Here is a 17,738-nt window from a genome sequence, read left to right as displayed (position 1 = left end):
GGGGGCGGGGCGGGAATCGAACCCAGTACACTTAAATATATCACTCTTACAGGAAGTGCTATCAATACAGTCTTTGCAACTAGCCCCAAGTGTATATTTAAGGATTCTTTTAAAAATTGTTTCGATGTTGATCTGTATAATTCAGATGCCATACAACAGTTGTCTGATGATGACCGGCATTGTGCTTTATGTGGAACCAGAAACCTCAAAATAATTATAAAGCTTCTAGGACTTGGGAGATGAAACTAGGGTGGTCCACCAAAAAAAAAAGAAAAATCCATGATGAAATGCACAACGTTGGAATTTTAACGGGCAAGAGTGGTCCAGACTAGAAGAAAAGCCCAAACCACCAGTAGAAGAATGAAATATGATATGGTCCAAGATGTATCCTTAAAGGTTTGTCTCAACCCTCAGCCATATTGTGAGGATTGATCTTCAGTTCAGTCCAGCCAGCAGAAATTGACTGTGCAATTTTCCATTTCAGGTATTTGTACAGACTATGTACACTCTAGAAGGGTCCTTTAGTGCTACACTGTCGTACTTTTTGTCCCAGCAATTTGAGGGCGTGCAAATTCCACAAAGTCATCAATAAGAACTGGCCATGCCCCTAAAAGAAAAAAAAGACCAGAACATAAGAACTCAGTTCAACAAGCCATTCTTTTTAAAGCTTCAGATCTAAACAAGTTATTTACTTTGCAGTCTTAACTAGGCATAGTTTCAAGAAAAAAATTTTATTTCCTTGCTTGAAATCTAAGAGCTGGTTAAAGATTTCTACTTCTTTTAAACCCAGTTAATACACATCCCTTTCAAGGGTCGTTTTTCCTTCATCTTCCTGACCAAAAAAAGAAGAAATAGAAAAAGCTGACAAAAATTCTACCTTAAAACTGTCCTGGTTTTGGCACCAGAACTTGATCTCCAGGATGGCAATAGCTCCTTAAAAAATGTTGAACATTGGATGAAGCAGTCTACGCTGTAAAAAGCAGCATATCTTAACATACTACAGCATTTACTGCTCACAATTTGATTTTGCATGAATGCAATGCTCATCTTTTAGAATTGGCATACTTAGCCATACCTGAAAACAACAAAATGCACTCTGATAGCCAGCAATATAGTATAATGCTCTAGAAGGCTGGTATTACACTATATATACTCTTCCATATTCCTTATCAAGAGGTAGTTAAAATGCATATCAGTATTTTACATATGGGCAGCCATATCCAAAGCGGTCCGAGTCACGTGCATGATGGTCATGTGAAGGTTAAAAATAATTGTGGGCTGTTTTTTTCCCCCCCTTAAAATATTTTTATTCCAAATCATTAAAACATGTTTTCTGCCTTTAATCTTTCTAATCTACGTTGATTTATTGTGGGCAGCAGCCCATCTGGCTCAATGATAAGGGAATGAGAACTGTCCATGATTATTAAACAAAGTTGTAGAAGTTTGCTCCCCTCTGCTCTGGAAGTATCAGAAGTTTACAGTTTCCTCCACTCACTGAACTGATCTGCCGCCAACGATTGAAGGTAATTAGCTGTTCTTGGCTACAGATGGACTGGAAGAGGAAAGATCAATACAAAAGTTTACAAGAAACACATTTGGTAGGAAATAACTTATGTTTAGTAATCCCTGTATGCTGCCAGCTTCACTTTAATATTATTACATGTCCAATCTTCACATAAACTGAAGCAACCAAACTTAAAATAATACTCCCATCTACGAAATGCAATAACCAGAGGACGCTACGAAGAAATGCACAGGCCATGAATCAGTTACTTAAAGATGCCAAGAACTGCGCTGACAGAGAATCTGTTTTTTAAATGGACAGATATCAGGGTTTGTCTCAATAATAAAGAATTAGCATCTGAGCTCAGATAGAAGAAAAAAAGAAAATGTATTTAAGAAAGTTTCATCATTTCTTTTTTAAACCTATAGTAATAAACAGATAACAACATGCATTAAAGTAGCTCTAACTGGACTTTAGATCACCAGTGATATTCTAATTATGCTGTTATTAGAAAGCTGTGCCAAAGCAGATACACAGTAATAAATGTAGCATAAAACACAGAAGTTAATGAAAGAAAATGGAAATGTTTACCTTCCTCATCATAGTTAGACATATCATCTGCTATCATTGTACTAAAGTCTAGAAGAAGGTTCCAGGTGTCCTTAGGAATTGATCTTTTATGATGTTCCTGTTTGGAGGGGTGGAAAATTTATATTTAAAAAAAAAAAAAAATTAAACCCCTTTATTCACATTCATTTTTACTGTCTTGGACACATCCATATCCCCAAAACATATTTCTCTTATACACACTATGAAGTGCAGTATCTGGGATCTGGGTCAAAATAGTCTATTTCATCTACTCAATAATTTAAGCATATCTATCTTCCAGTTTATGTAAAGATTTAAACTTACCAACAAAAATTTGTTCCACAAGTCTAGAAATTTAAATCTTCCATTAAGTACTAAATTCCAGTAGGCAATGGCCATTTCTAAATCTGTAATATTAAAATATATTACTCTTAGAGATATACATTTCAAATATATCATCTCCACAGGTATCTAACACTAAGATGAACCATATATTTATAAAGGTGAAAAGAGTAATCTAATGCAAATATACTCATGGATCCTTTACAAAAAGGCAACCATAAATAAACACATTTTGATACCATCCCTTGAATATAGAAGAACTGAAAATTGCCCGTATTAGTACCTAACATATCCAAAACATGCAAGGATATTTCATATGCCTTTTGCTATCTAACAATACTTTAGTTAAAATTCAGTGAAATACTTTTGTCTTAGAAATGCTATTGACTTGAAAAGAAAATTTATAGTACTTTATAGTAAGATCTGCTTTAATTTTTTTTAATATATAAAATACAATTTACATAAAACTAGCTTTGTATTATTTCATTTTTAGAGCAACCTTGTTACAGGTGCTGGCTTTGTAACATGGCTTTTGTCAAGTGTTCATTCCTGCAATCACATTTCCTTTTGAAAAAAAAAAAAAAATTCTTTAAGTACCATACAAGAAGATGGTTGATAGGCGATTGGTTTGTTGTTGGTCTTTTTTTGGCTGGGTTGGGTTTTTTGGGGGGTTTTGTTTGTTCGGGTTTTTTCCCCCCAAAGACTTCTGTTAAGTTCTTGCTTGTTTTGAATCTGTTTCTCAGAACTGACACAGTTCAGGAACAACAACCTACTGCCTGTCAGGCAACTGCGTGCTGCTGTCAGCAGTGGGTGCTGTTACAGTGTAGCAGTTAGAAAAAGAGACTGGTTAGTCTAGCACATACGGAAAAACACCACAAACCTCACCTCCCTGGTATTCGCCAAAGGCTAAACTGACATGCATTTACTGTTTATTAGTGGCATACAGTAACATGTTAACTGATAAAAGAAAGTTATGTACCTGAGCTCTAAATCTCTGCGTAGCATGATCTCCATTACCAGGAATTAACAAGGATCTCTGTACTGTATAACAAAATGCTACTAACTGTGATCTTACTGAATTCAGTATCCATCACCAAGTACATACAGTAACCCCAAAAGTTAAGTGACCTCTTTTTTAACAAAAGCTCTCATATATTTTGCAGTCCAGCAAATCTCTTCTTCCATAAACAACCCTCTTGTGAGAGCAGAGAGAAGAGGCTCATGATCAACTGCACCTCAGGAAGAAAAAGAAAAAACCTGACACAACCCAAGAAAACCACTCCCTTCCCCCAGACGCCCAAACTATTTAAAAACCAGGGAGGTGGATCTTAGAGGTGAAATCAATAGCAAACAAAACAAAGCATGAACTCTGCATTGCTAGAGGGAAAATAGATGGTGATGGGGGGACTTTATGAATTGTTTAGTATCTTTGATATTAAAAGTTCTTCTCGAACAGCATATTCACATTATAATGCTTCTGGACCAAAATAAAGAATAACATTTGTGGAGGATTTTCCAGCAGCTGCAAAGGAGTGTGATTTCAGACAAAAATGTAAGTTTGAGTTTCGAGAAGCAGAGACTAATTAAACAGAAGTCACTACTCCTCAGTAAATATGTGAAAATGGTAACTTCTTAAAGAGTGTAAAGGCTAGGTATCTCTCTTTAACAGAAGAGTCAGATCCAAAAATATGCACTTCAGCTTTCAACTAAAACTACTGTCTTTCTAAAAATGAGTAGGTACAAACTTCAGATTAAGCTGATCAGTTCCTCATGGAAACAGATTAGAAAACTGAGTTTTATTTACTTGTAATGCATTAATAGCAGGCATACAAAAAACGTAAGCTCATCAAATCGCTGCATATTTATAGTGATTCATAAACAAACACTATAAACAAACTGTGCATTTTGATATGCTTATACAATTTTGAGATTATTCTTGTGGGTAAGCAAAGGCCTTTAAAAAACAGATCTCAGGATGCTGCAACCACAAACTCATCACGTGAGCCCAAACATGTAAAGCATGAAGACATAATGCCTTAGGACAAACTACATGTTTTAAAAGAAATTTTATGAAATCACAAAATTCAAAAGTAAAGATATAATTTTAGGTTTTCATAAGAAAGTGAAAGAATGCTCAGGAAAGTCCTCATGGATCAAATATGAAAGTCTCAAAATATACGCTCCATTTTGAGTTTTATCCAGAGAGATGCAAGAGAAGCAAACAATGTTTGAGATGAACATCAGCTAAAAGGTATTCTCAAGTGATACGCAAATATCACAAGAACTTTTAAAACATCCACAGTATTTACACAGTAGTAAGGAATTACGCAGCAGAAATGCGTTTCCAGAGCTGTGCCTTAACTACTGTTTGGAAGATTAGAGACCAACATACATTAAAAATGAATTCACAAGTTCCTACAAGCAGTTTTTTCAGACACTCCAAAATTAATTGCCTAACTAGGAGCACTTACTTTTCAGCACTGTACTTCTCCCAGTATTCTTTTGCTTCAGGGTTTCCAGAATTATTCTGCCCTATCATAAATTCATGCCTAGAACTGTGTATTTATTGGCACCAAAAGGGTTAGTAAGCATCCAGATTTTAAGCTTAGTTCTACATCACTGCCAGACCCAGACTTAAAAAAAAAAAAAACTTTTAAAAAAAATGTAAAAAAACCTTACACTATATATATGCTATATGAATCTGAGAAAACTAGACTTGTCTTTGCAACCGTCAGAGCTTAACGTGCATAAAGAAGCTTTAAGATGAATGAGAAATAAAGCAAGGGACTTAGTTTTCCTGGTAAATACTTTTTACTTAAGTCTGTTCCATCTGGGATACTCAAAAGATTCATTTCCATATAGGACTAAAAGAAAAAAAAAATTCAGAAAAAGAATGCAAGTCTTCCTTATACCTCAGAAATATGGAGAAGAAAGTAAGAGGCAAGTACTACATCAAACAGTTCTGTTATTCTGAAGCTTTGAGAAAATATAATTAAAGATGATCACGTAATTATATCATTGTGATTTGTCATTTCACTTTTACCACCTTACAGGGATTCTGCAAAATAGTCCTTGTTGTGTGAAGCTGTTTAAAGATTAAAAACAACGTACAAATGTTACAACGGTAACCATAAAAAACCAAAACAAAACAAAACCCTGCAACGGTTCACACTGCAGAACTGATTCCACACTGACACTCTCCATAACCTAACCTCTATCCTCTCACAATTCAATTACTTGTCCACATTTTCCTTGTTGTAGCAGCCTAAAAAAATAATACAACTTTCTACAAGAAATGAGAATCAGCCCATCCATTTATTTGCAGGATTCAGACCTGACTACCTGCATGCACAAGTATTTTTAAACAGTTTAGCAGTGCTCTTTTTAGCTTCTTCAAAGACAATGAAACTCACAGTCCAATCAAAAACAAAAAACAGGATAGAGAAAGATGCTAAAGAATGACACTAAGTCGAAAATAAGACATGGAGCTTTTGCTTATTTACTCATTTTTCAATATTCATTTTAAGCCAGAAGTTGGCCCACATATAAAAGACAACAAAACCAAAGCAGAATGCTCATCTTTTCACAGCACATGAATGCAAAGCTGGTCAGTGGCAGTCAAAGGCATTTTCATTACTGAGAAAAACAAATTCACAAGCTGCCAAGGAAGAACCTACTGGCCTTTCAGTATTTTATTTCTTCTCAAAAGTAGAACAGTTAACTTAAGAAGTTAACAGTTACAGAGTCATGAAATACTAGTTATTGTTAACATCTAAACTACACTGTATATAAATTAATACGCATTCTGGTTGGTTAACATTACTGCTTGAAAGAAATTTTTGTTCCCTCATTTTTGTCGTTTTGAATAGATAAATCTACAGTTTGTTCATTTAGTTCCATCTGAATTGTGGAGTTTTGTCATGGTTTTGGTGTTGTTTTTTGTTTTTTAAAAAAATTATTTTTACTAAGCAATTCTTCCATTTCACCTATGATACTGATCAAAAGCACAATCAGCAGAAGAGCTCTGAAATAATAAAAAAAAAATTCAGTGAGCTCAGGGGAAAGAAAAAAAAAAAAGAAAGGCTGTAGGTAGGCACCTATTACCAACAGCACAACAACAACAGGCATCAAGCCCAGGATATAGAAATCTATTTGCACTATTCCAATTCTATTTTGCCACGATATTTGCAAGCATTTTTGGTGTTACAAGAAACTGCACAAGTGTACTTACATGGAAATCAGTTTTACAGCTTAAATTTATCCTAAAAGTGAAAATTCAATTAATCTGTTGAGTGCTGCAAATTCTAAGTGGTATAATTATACCTTTAATGTAAGGCCATAATCCATTGTGCTTACTGAGAATTGCACACACTCTTAGTGAAAGAATAAACCCTCTCTCATAAAATTTTGTAGTCTATACTAATGATGCAGATATTTCTATCAATTTGAACACCTTAAATTGACATCTATCTTTCACAACAGAGAGATGTATTTTATCCCAAGGGCAGCTATCTTTCAGACTCATTGGATCACAATAATATTTTCACTTACTGCTTTAATCAGTCATTTCCCATATTGACGAACAAATGTTTATCATTAAGAATACATACCTAAACCTTTCTGTCCCGGATTCTTTGCAAAGTTGAAAGTAAACTGATAAAAATCCTTAAATCTTCCTGGCTCTTTTAATTCTTGTTCCATTTTAGGAATTTGGGCCTTCAGTTTTTCTATGCTGTCACATCTGCATTTTAAAAAGCATGTTTATTTGTGTATTATTCATTTTGCCATAAAATATGAGTTATAACTTAAACAAAAATTTGTAAAATTTTTGTGGAATACACTACGATTATCAAAACAAAATCCAGGAAGCCTTTAATTAGTCTGCACCCATGACAACAAAGAAATGATTTCTTCACATTGCCATTTGCACATACTATCTGATACATCAGATTCTATAATCCACACAATTTTTACAAAAATGTCATAAAGACTACTACATTCTCATAAGGCAGAGAAAACCCAGGTATGCTAGACTGCAGACCAAGATCCTTGCTTTACCTACTTGAATAGCTCTATGGCAACTAACTGAAATACACAACCAAGACAAGCAGCACTCAAAGTTGCCTCCCTTTTTTTTGTCACTAAGCATCTAGCACATACACAGCAGATGCATTTTTAAAGAGGCAGACAAGTGATGCTGGATTCCGAAAAGTCTCTGGTCTGAAAGGACAATGTGATTGTGAATTCCCCAAAATAGGGCTGTGTCACTGTACATTCCAGTTTCTGACACTGGATTACACCGTCAGCGTCTAATATTTACTGCACACTTACCCTAACTCAGTCATCCCATCCATGAACTCCAGCTTTGAAAATTCACACTGTGTTGCAGCTCGGAATTTCCATGCAATGATGAGTACAGTAATGCTGGCTGGGTCAAGAGCTAGATCATCACAAAACTGCTGTATACCATCTATACCAATCTTATTTTCATCTTGAGGATCTTCGGGATATAAAAGTAAGTATTAAGAAAAACAGATTTTTGAAAAAGCTAATTTATTCAAACGAGTATTGAAGAGAAGCAAACATTTTCAAGAAGCCATTTTTGGGATCAGCCCTTTTAAGTGAGTATTTTAAAAAGAAAATTAAATTAGTATTTTCAATGGTTAAGCTTTAACAATTGCGGAAGTTACTACAATAAAGCCTCCCATACAATGAAGCTTATGTTATTTTCATTGAGAGACAAAAGCACCACAAACATTTGTTTTCTGCCTAATAGTATGTGTGATATTCTGACTCATTCCATACAGAGAACAGTGGTCCTTTCCCACCAGCACACTTAATTATTGTGATCTTTGGTAAGATGGCCGTTTTGTGTACCATTATAAACAATTCTGCAGTGTCCATTTGCAAGCTGTGCTGATACAATTATAAAATCTGCGCATAAACTACTAAGTCGACATTAGTTTTTTGCATTTTCTGGCATCACTAGCATGCATGAGATTGGACACGGTAACCTCCAAGAGGGAGGTTACGTTGCCCCATTACCGATTCCAAGTCAGCCAGGCACGTTCCTCTTTCCATGAAGGAATCAACATCTGGTCTGGAAGTGAGATGCTCACATTTCAAGTGCACTAACAAAGATCCACTAACGCAAGCCAACAAAGACTTCAGGAAAATGGTATCTGGATTATGCACGCATATGAAAACTGACAGAAAATGCAGCACTCATTTTTAGATTTTTTTAAAGTGCTAAACCACAGAATTTGTTCTACTGTACTGAATCCACTTCACTATTTGTGGTAGAATATCATCAGTTGAACACTGGCTATATAACAGATAAAAAGACTCTGTTTTCTTTTCCACTCTGTTTGTAACTATCTGATAATAAGCAGAAGGTGAATAAAAATTAAGGTAGAATCCATCCTTGATATGCAACCTTTCACTTTGTCAGGAGCAAGTCCTGAGTGATGCGCTTTCCCCAGAAGAATCACCTAAAATCCACGTTAACGATTACAGTTACTCACTGTACACACAATCCCAGTTCCAGACCCTAATCTTGTATAAATGTACATATAGCACATAAAAAAAGAGCACATAAAGCAACCGCATGTAATCCTTGTGAAGCAGAAGCCTACATATATTCCCCTTCTAACTTGTATTATTAGTAATAGAAAAACGAAGCTGAAGGAGTCAGTTAAGATTTCGAAGCACAAGAGCACAGCTGCAATGAGACATTGTAATTAAGAATACACAACTAGGAAATAAGCCTTAAAACTCAGTGTACTCACCTTTGTATCTGTTATATAGTTGTTCTAACTTCTTTCTGTCCAACGATCCTTTAACACTCTCTCGTATATAAAGTTCAGGATTTTGGAAAAAGTTGTCTGTTGCAACATCTAACTTCCAGTCATTTTGAGACAGACAACTCACTGCTGTCTTTTCACTAGATTGTGTGAAGACCATAAACTGACGCACTTTATCCTTCTGTGATGATTTCAACTTGTTCTAGTGAAAACAGACAATACTGTAAGTAGAAATGTTTAACTGGACCAAAAAAAAAAAAAAATCATCAGTACTGTTGATATTTTTAAATCAGAATCTTTTATAATTTTCCCAAGCAATCAGACTTTCTCTAAATGCTGGGGCAGTTAGACACTCAAACCAACACTTTTTTTCTCTTTTTTTTTCTAGGTACTTTGTATTGTAACAAAACTGAGTTAAATCATCACAAAAATCATGCTGGCAAAACAATCACAGAAATAAAAAAAATATTTGGAGAGAAAGCTGAAGGGCATAGCAAATTCATATACAGCTGTAACATGGGACACCTTTCTATTTAAACCAATTTTTGGTTTTTAAAAAGAAAAAAAAAATCTCCTCTTAATAGAAGAATGCTACACTTACCAAAAAAGGGCAACTGAGATGTCTAAATAAAGCCCATGGCTATGAAAATATTTGATAGATTAATTGCCTCAACAGATGCAGCAGAACAGGCCATTTAATAGCTTACCATCACTGAACAAGAGGCTGGCATTAATTTAGTGCCAGCTGACCAAACTAACAGAACACCAGCTAGTGCAGGACAGGGTGCAAGACCACACTGCTAGGAACAGGATCTCTTGATGTGCCTCTTGATGGCAGCAAGGAACTAGGCTGGGTCATCCATTTCAGGGAGCTACACACAGAAATATCTTAACAGACTTTTTTTTTTTTTTTTAAAAGAGATTTTTCACTTTAAAGGTACTCAACTCCACCTACATGATTTGCAAAACATTCCTGCGAGGAGGCATTGTCTCGATTTCACAGGTGCAGCAACTGAAGCTAAAAAAAAAATAGGGTAAGTAATTTCGCCGGAGGCAGGCGGGGGAGTGAGTAGCCAAGGTGAGAGCTCTGGAATTTCGGGCCTCCTGCCCAGACCAAGAGACATCCCTCTCTGCTCTAGCGCAAAACTGAATGGAGAACTTGCTGCCAGTAATTTAGCAGCATCGAGTGATTCCCAAAGATATTTTTGATGAGGAGAAGCACACTCAATATTTCAAGGGTACTAGTTACGCAAAACTAACTGCTGATCAGGAGAAAGCAATCATACAGCTCTTGCACTAAATCCAAATTCAGTTCTAAAGTTCAAAGCAAAAAGACTCCTAATGTTACAACTTGGTAACTAAAGGTTCTGACTTTTAAGTCAGGATTGGATTTCTTACATAGCACAAATATTTCATTTGTAGTTTACCTTGCATTCTAACCCAAACTTGTATATTTTGTTCATTATTGTAATATCCAAATGCATGGCTCCTTCTCAGGGAGCGTGGGGAAAAAAGGCAAAAAAATCTCTAGATGTGCTAAACTATCCTCAGCCAAAGAACGAATGGTTTAGGAGCAGTATGAGCTCAAGCTCTTCATTCCAAAGGATAATTAGCGTCCAACCACATTAGAAAAAATACTAACCCTTCAGAACACAAAGTCATCTGCCCTAAAAGTCAAAATCAGTTTTCTGCTGCTTGATGACAGTGAATGTGAACAGTATTATTCGTAAGAGTAGTGAAGTTACCAGCTTCAGAATTACACCTTTAAAAAAAATACAAGAGCATCACATTTGGCTTAAATTGATACCACATAATATACTAAACAGACCAATACCCTTTAATTTAAGATCCCTTTTCAAAAAAAACCAAAAAACAAAAACAAACCCCAAACCAAAACAACCCTGTATCTACAACATTTAGCTGAAGCCAAAATTTTAGCACACACTGCAGGCTTAAACACAGTGATATTGGTTAGGCTATACTACTTTTAAAGTTACAACGTGTTGCTGCTTTATTTCAGTCTCTAGAATAAGTTTCTCACATTGGACCTTTTGCTACAAACATGTTTCTGAAACTCAGATTTTCAGAAGTGGTTCCAGGTAAAGGTCAAGCCACCAGAGCAGGTCCTGCAAAGACCCACCGCTGACAACCTGCGCACGCTTCGAGTTTCACAGCAGACATTCAGCACCTCACGATATTGAGCTCGAACTTTCACAAAAATCACTTACGCTGACAAAGCCATGTGGAATGACTTCCAGAAATGACTAATGCGTTTTAAGTTCCAGTTTTTAAAAATACATTGTAAACTCAGATAGATTAAAACAAACATTGAATGAAATCCCAAATGAAGATTAAACAATCCCAAGGCTAATTTTCTGTATCAATTACCAGCTTCCTCGAATCAGTTCCACACAGCCAGACTGCTGCATCACCAGACTCAGCTGCACTATAGGGCAGAGTCACACTTATGACCTTAGCTTTTCTTTTCTTTTTTTGACAAAGCAGATGCCTTTAATCACTAGGTTTTTGTTTGTTTGTTTTTTAACACATACACATAAGTATGCATAGCCCTTTTAATAGTGAGTATTCTGTAAAACCTCAAGAGGCTTTGTTCTCCCCTACTCTTGCAAGGGTAAACTCTAAAAGCAATGACATACTACAAAAAGTCAAGGAGCAAGTTTACAAGGGCTTCACCATGGATGCCCACAACCACAAAAGATAGTGGGTTTTGTATGTTGTCACGTAAAAGGACAATGCAATTTATTAGATCAAAAAATTGCAGTTTCAATCACCTTTATGATAAAATTTAAATCCTATATATGCACATGAGATCTTCCTGTGCTTGGGGCTCCCTAAGTGATAGTAACAATATAAAACCTTTTTAAAAAGAACACTGAATTTGCCAAGAGTCAAGCAGATAATGACTCTAATCAGTATAGCATTCAGTAATATATTAAGATGCAATAAATCACACTGTTGAGCCGTAATTTTTTTCTGGAATAACTATATTTTTACTGGTCAAATATGAGTTTATTTTTAGTGAAGAAGTGCCAAAGCCCTTTCTTTGTATTTGATGAATGTTTCCGCAGAAGCTTGCCAATGTGGATGAGACACTCCACATCCTAAGTGACTGGACGACTCTTTGAAGGCCTACTGCAGGACAGCAAGAGATGAAATTACTGCTGAGTTTCTATTATCCTATTATAGCTCTTCTTTCATCACATTAAAAACCCACACTTCAAGCAGGAACAGGTTCCAAGCCTTCTGCACTTTTAAGGGCTATTTCTAGAAGCCCAGCTCTAACAGTCTATTATTGCTTTAAGTGTGCAATACAGAAGCCAGAGCACCCTATAACCTTTAATCCTGTAGTCATCAGGCGACAAATACCTTACGCTGCAATTGCATGTATGGTAGTGCAATGCAATCCATTTAAAATATCTCAAATTTAACACTAGTTAAAAGGGAAGACAATTTTATTTATCTTTCTTGCTAAAATATACAAGTGAAAACCAATGGAAAACAAATGCAACAAATTTTCTAGTAAGTCTTACCCCCTGGGGTAAGAGGAAAAGGAAAAACTCAGATCTGCAAGCCTTTGATCAAGTTTGTGTGCTATCCAAGCTACCTTTTATAATGAGGATGTCATAAGAGACAGTAGGTGAACTTACTTTTAAAACACAGACTAACTTCTCTAAGTGAAAAGCTACATTGTGTAGATTCTTAAAACTACAACAATTAAATCTTTCCAATGAACATCTGATGATATAATATCAATTTTAAAATGAAAATTTGCCTCTCCCCATGAGGTACCAAATTTGATAATTCTAATTCAATAACCTATCCTTGACAGTGACTAGTATTAGATACTTCGGTGAAAGATTAAAAATAAAAATTAAAAAAATACTTGGGCTTTTTTTCCCCCCAAGTATTTTTTTCTGGCCTCAGACTGAAACTCCCCCTGTCTAGAGGAGTAAGCTTTCCCAATCTAGGCAAAAAAACCAAAAAGAATGCTAGAACTGATCTGCCAGCTCTGACTACATGGTTGTTTTCCCTTACCTTCTACACTCAATTTTTAGTCACCTCAGATTCAAAGATCAGCTCTGCACACTGGTCATCAACGTTTTCTGGATAACTAATACCCGTATGAGGGCTCCACTCTCCTGGATAATGTCCATGGGAAACAATAACAACCTTCGTCCCACACTGCCTGGACTAGAGAGCTGAGGATTCCTACCAAAACCCTGTTCTCGGACTTCACTCAAAGGTTATATGCGGCTGCCAGCTAGACAAGCAGTGGACGATCAGTTTGAAGTATCCCTGCCCAAAATCCCTTGTGGCCCCAAAGAAGGCATTCACACAGTTACTCCTTAATGAGTAACTGCTTTTCACCTTTCCCTTCCCAGCCACTGCTTACAGATGATCTGATTCCTGCTAGTTTCACTGCTAACTAAAGGAATGCGAACGATGTGACATCTGTGCTTTTGTTTCAGTCAGGACTCAAAAGAAAAGCCTGTTAAGTTCTCATGCATGTGACAGGTAAAAAGCCTTTTCTAAAATAGTATCAACCTCCACAAAGTCTAGGCTTTTATACTAAATGCATTTAAACTCTAGCAACAGATCTGGCTGCAGGAAGCATCCTTGCACTTTCAAAGGACCCCAGTAACGTCAGTTCAAACAGAGTAACTTCAGCCCGCACACAGAAGAACGGGCTTGTGCATGAAATAACCTTACAGATCACAACTGCCAGTTTTGTCGTGTCTTTAGGTGACACTAATGGTCAAGAGAATATTGCTCCCTCACAGTGTCTGAATCATTCCACACTGGGCTATATCCATTAAAGAAACATACAAGACACCTGCAAATAATCTGGTTTACTGCTTGTATTCAACAAATACACGGCTAAAGCTTAAAAGGCAAAATCATGAGTATTCTTCTTTGCTTGATAAGAAAACAAACGTTAATCACAACACCAGTGTGATGGCATATGTGTATACTACCAAAAAACCCATAAAATCCAGGTTAAAGACAAAAACAATTAAAGTAAATAGCCATAGTTTCTGTATAAACAAAATGCCCTTCAACTACATTTTATTTTCTACAGCAGTTTCTCCAAAAGAGGGCACACAAAATAAGATCATCAGGACATTTTTAAGCTTCTGTTTCAAACTGATGTGAAACCCATTTCTGGATTGGATTCTGCAGTGAAACAGAACAAAACCTAAAAATTTACCAGGTCTGTTGAGACACAAAATCCAAGGAAAAAATCACAAGCAACATAAAATCAAAGTTGCTTTTTACACCCTCTAATGTTCTTTTAGTGGATAAAATTATTTTAGTACTTGGATATGGGTAGAAAGTCTTTCATAGATCAATATATAGCTACCTAGAAGAATGCAGTAGTTGTAATAGTGTTTTAAGATAACTCATGTTAACCTGAGAGGTGAAGGAAACACCAAAAATCAGGGCTTTTTCAATTAAAAAAAGGACAAAATAAAGCTGTTAGTTGTTTAGCATTCTCAACTCTGGTCCAGGGCAGAAGCTCTATTCAGCCATTAGAAGCTGCATTCATACCTTATATTTGCATTGGCACCACAAAACATGAGTAAAATACCAAGAGCTACATAATAAATTTCACACCTTGTTCTCAAAGTAGTTCATATTCCTGAATAATTTTTTCATGGCTCTAGTTAAAAGCGATTTTACAGTATAAGTTCAAAGGGTTCCCTGGTAAGCTGGGAGAGGAAACAAGATCATGCACCATCTTGTCTAGCACTCAGACTACTCCGTCCCAAGCGTAATGCCAAGAATCTACAAGTTTTACTATGGGAGAACCAAAACCAAAAACATTTAATATCAACAAACTACTACAGACGTGAATATGTACCACACAAAATAGCCTTGCAGAATAGCTTGTTGAGTTAAACACTACATAACAATGTCATGAAGTACAGTAAAATTACAGGAGACAGCATCACACATAAAATTCTTGTAATACTAAATTTTTACAACTTCCTGTCACCTGAGGTTTGCAATAAGAAATTATGTATTTATCAGCATAGAAATATTCTTCAAAGAACACATATTGGATAATATAATAGATAATGTAAATAGAGATAAGGTTAGCATTTGGCTCTGGATAAAGATATGGCTACTCACACACTTGCCTTGATTATTACACATAGTCCTAAATTCATTAAAACATTCAGCTCTTCTCGTCTGAGAAGATGACTTAGAGTATAATGGACCAGCTTGCTTCTCTGTCTTGATTCGCAGCCACATTACTTGTCCTCATGATGAGATGCAGCAATCACATACTAACAGACAAGCTGAGATGCTGCTCAGCTCAAATGAAAATGTGGGTAAGAGAGGCAGACTGCTATCAGCAATCCAAGGAACACTGCCAGGGTGGTGTATCTGAGCACTGGACAGAAAACACTTTTCAAGTTACCTAAATGTCCAGAGCGAGCCTAACAGGCTGCTGTAATGGTCTCCCTTCCAGATATCGGACAAAGACAGTTCGAAGCCAGGAAACCTTTGTCCTGAAAGCACTGGCTGTACGAACACTGGTGAGACTAAGTCAGAGCCAGAAGCGCTCTAACTGGCAGTGCTGCATGGGTGAGTAGGAGCCAGGCCCCAGCTGCAGGAGCCTCTACCGCAGCATTTGCTGTGCTGGACAAGCAACCCGGCCCCAGGAACCTGCCATAGCCACTGGAAGGACTAGCCAGAGCAGTAGTGCATGCGGGCAGAAAAATAGGATGTTGAATCTCATGTTTCTGGATGGACATCTTCAGATCTCTGTTCTTTCCCCTAACTAAACAGAGGATTTTGACCTACCACAAGTATAGGTACAGAATCCTACACCCAGGCACTAGAAACAATTCATAGCTATATTTACTACTTATAAAAGCTGCAGCCTGTCATTTAGTCCCACTTCAGTGTCTATGTCATCCTTTCACCTAGGTGTTGGAGTCAACAAGCACAACTTGGAAAACAGTTGTTTGCATAGTGCCTAAAAACTATGCTTGGGGCCACAACTAGAGTATTCAGATACTCTCTCCAATCTGATAAATACCAATCTATCAGTATAGTATTGTTCCACAGAATGTATCTGCTAGTTCTTCAGTTAAGTATTTCCAAGAAGACTAGGCAGATAGGATTCTGCTGTTTCTCACAAAAAGCTATTGTCAGAATAATGTGCCTCACTATTTCTGTTACATTACCACTTACACCAGTATTGATCAATTTAAATTTCTAACCACACAGCCAGCCAATACTATTTGTATGTACAAGACATCATCTGTGTATTTTGCATACCTACACTGGATATACTGCGAGACAGCTCTAGGTGATTTTTATGGGAGAAAAGTCTTCATAAAAAGTTGTGTAACATTTCTGCGTAAGTGCTATTTGAGACAGTCCCAGAACTGCAGAATTACAATAAGATACCTCTACAGTCCGAACTTTACCCAGACTTTAGTTTTAAGCTCCCATAAAAAAATCAAGTGAAGATCTACATCAAACTATTCAATTAAAAATTATACTAATAACATAGTGACAAGTTTATTAGAGGTCTACATACTGCACCACTAATTTAAATCCTGGCTGACCAAATTTTTATGCCAACATAACTCCACCAGCTAAAGGTGACATTTTTATTTTTTTAATATGCTTTTAACACTGCTTGCCAGAATAATATTAACTCAAGACTCCCTCCTACACCCTTCCTAAGACAATACAGCTACTATAGAAAAGTACTACTTTAAACATACAGGTGTAGCTAAAGCTGTACAACTTTTGTATACAGAGAAGGCCTAGAAGTATGACTATAAACATGTTGCCCCAGGTGCATAAGACACTGTGCAAGAGACCAATAAGGACCCCCTTTATTTAAAGCTAAGGAATGTCGTTTCTTTTGTTTAGGCAAACAAAAACAGCAAATTTTGTTCCAACCACTGCAGTTTCCCTCTAGAAGAGGAAAGGGCGAAAGTCAGTCGATTTGAGAGTCCACAGCAAATCCTCAGCTATAAGGAAAAAAATATTTTGGAGAAAATGCAAGATAGATAGGTTCTCCTCTATAATGCTTATATGAATAGGAGCCTTACCAAAACCACAAAACAATTATCCAGAAATCCTCCAACATAATCCCAGTTCAAGAAGGATCAACGTATCCAAGTTTCCCAGCGAACTGACAGCGCTTAATGGGCCCTGAGCCGCCTGAAACCCTGAGGAAAAACTCCAAGTAGCCCTTGGTTTCTGGCAGCCCCCTGCACTCCAGTCACTGCTGCTCACCACCCCACACAGGGCACAGACCAAGCTGCCCGCAAAACGCCTCTGTTGCCCCTGTCCCGTACAAAGGTGCCTGAACCCTCATACAAAGTGCAAGCGAGCACCTCCTCGCCGTGAGGAGGCCTGACAGAGCCTCGCGGGCCGAAGGCCTCCGCGAGATCCCGGCGCCCCCCACCTAGGCCCCGGCGCTCGCCCCTGTCCAGGAGCAGCCTCCT

The 17,738-nt window shown here is 36.9% G+C and overlaps 1 protein-coding gene across 1 annotated transcript; it reads right to left on the bottom strand.

Moving 5' to 3' along the window:
- Positions 1-16: 16 nt before the first annotated feature.
- On the bottom strand, positions 17-9,433 carry DCUN1D1 (DCN1, defective in cullin neddylation 1, domain containing 1). Its single transcript, XM_009579053.1, has 6 exons — positions 9,223-9,433; positions 7,766-7,934; positions 7,045-7,175; positions 2,417-2,499; positions 2,096-2,192; positions 17-607 (listed from the first exon to the last, which is right to left on the bottom strand). The coding sequence occupies exons 1-6, from the start codon at positions 9,395-9,397 to the stop codon at positions 528-530; spliced, it is 735 nt and encodes a 244-aa protein (XP_009577348.1). The 5' UTR covers positions 9,398-9,433; the 3' UTR covers positions 17-527.
- Between the last annotated feature and the right edge of the window lie 8,305 nt (positions 9,434-17,738).

This window comes from Fulmarus glacialis, unplaced genomic scaffold, assembly GCF_000690835.1.
Source record: "Fulmarus glacialis isolate BGI_N327 unplaced genomic scaffold, ASM69083v1 scaffold44905, whole genome shotgun sequence".
In the NCBI taxonomy this organism is placed as follows: Eukaryota; Metazoa; Chordata; class Aves; order Procellariiformes; family Procellariidae; genus Fulmarus; species Fulmarus glacialis.
The sequence above is the reverse complement of the archived record's forward strand: the minus strand, read 5'-3'. Positions and strand labels throughout refer to the sequence as shown.

Bases quoted from the DNA above. Each gene is read 5' to 3' on its own strand.
- DCUN1D1 (XM_009579053.1), bottom strand. From the start codon at position 9,397: ATGGTCTTCACACAATCTAGTGAAAAGACAGCAGTGAGTTGTCTGTCT. The intron at 2,193-2,416 runs GTAAGTTTAAAT...CCCTCCAAACAG, and splicing joins TGTGGAACAAATTTTTGTTG to GAACATCATAAAAGATCAAT. The intron at 608-2,095 runs GTAAACATTTCC...TTTTTCTTTTAG, and splicing joins GTCTAACTATGATGAGGAAG to GGGCATGGCCAGTTCTTATT.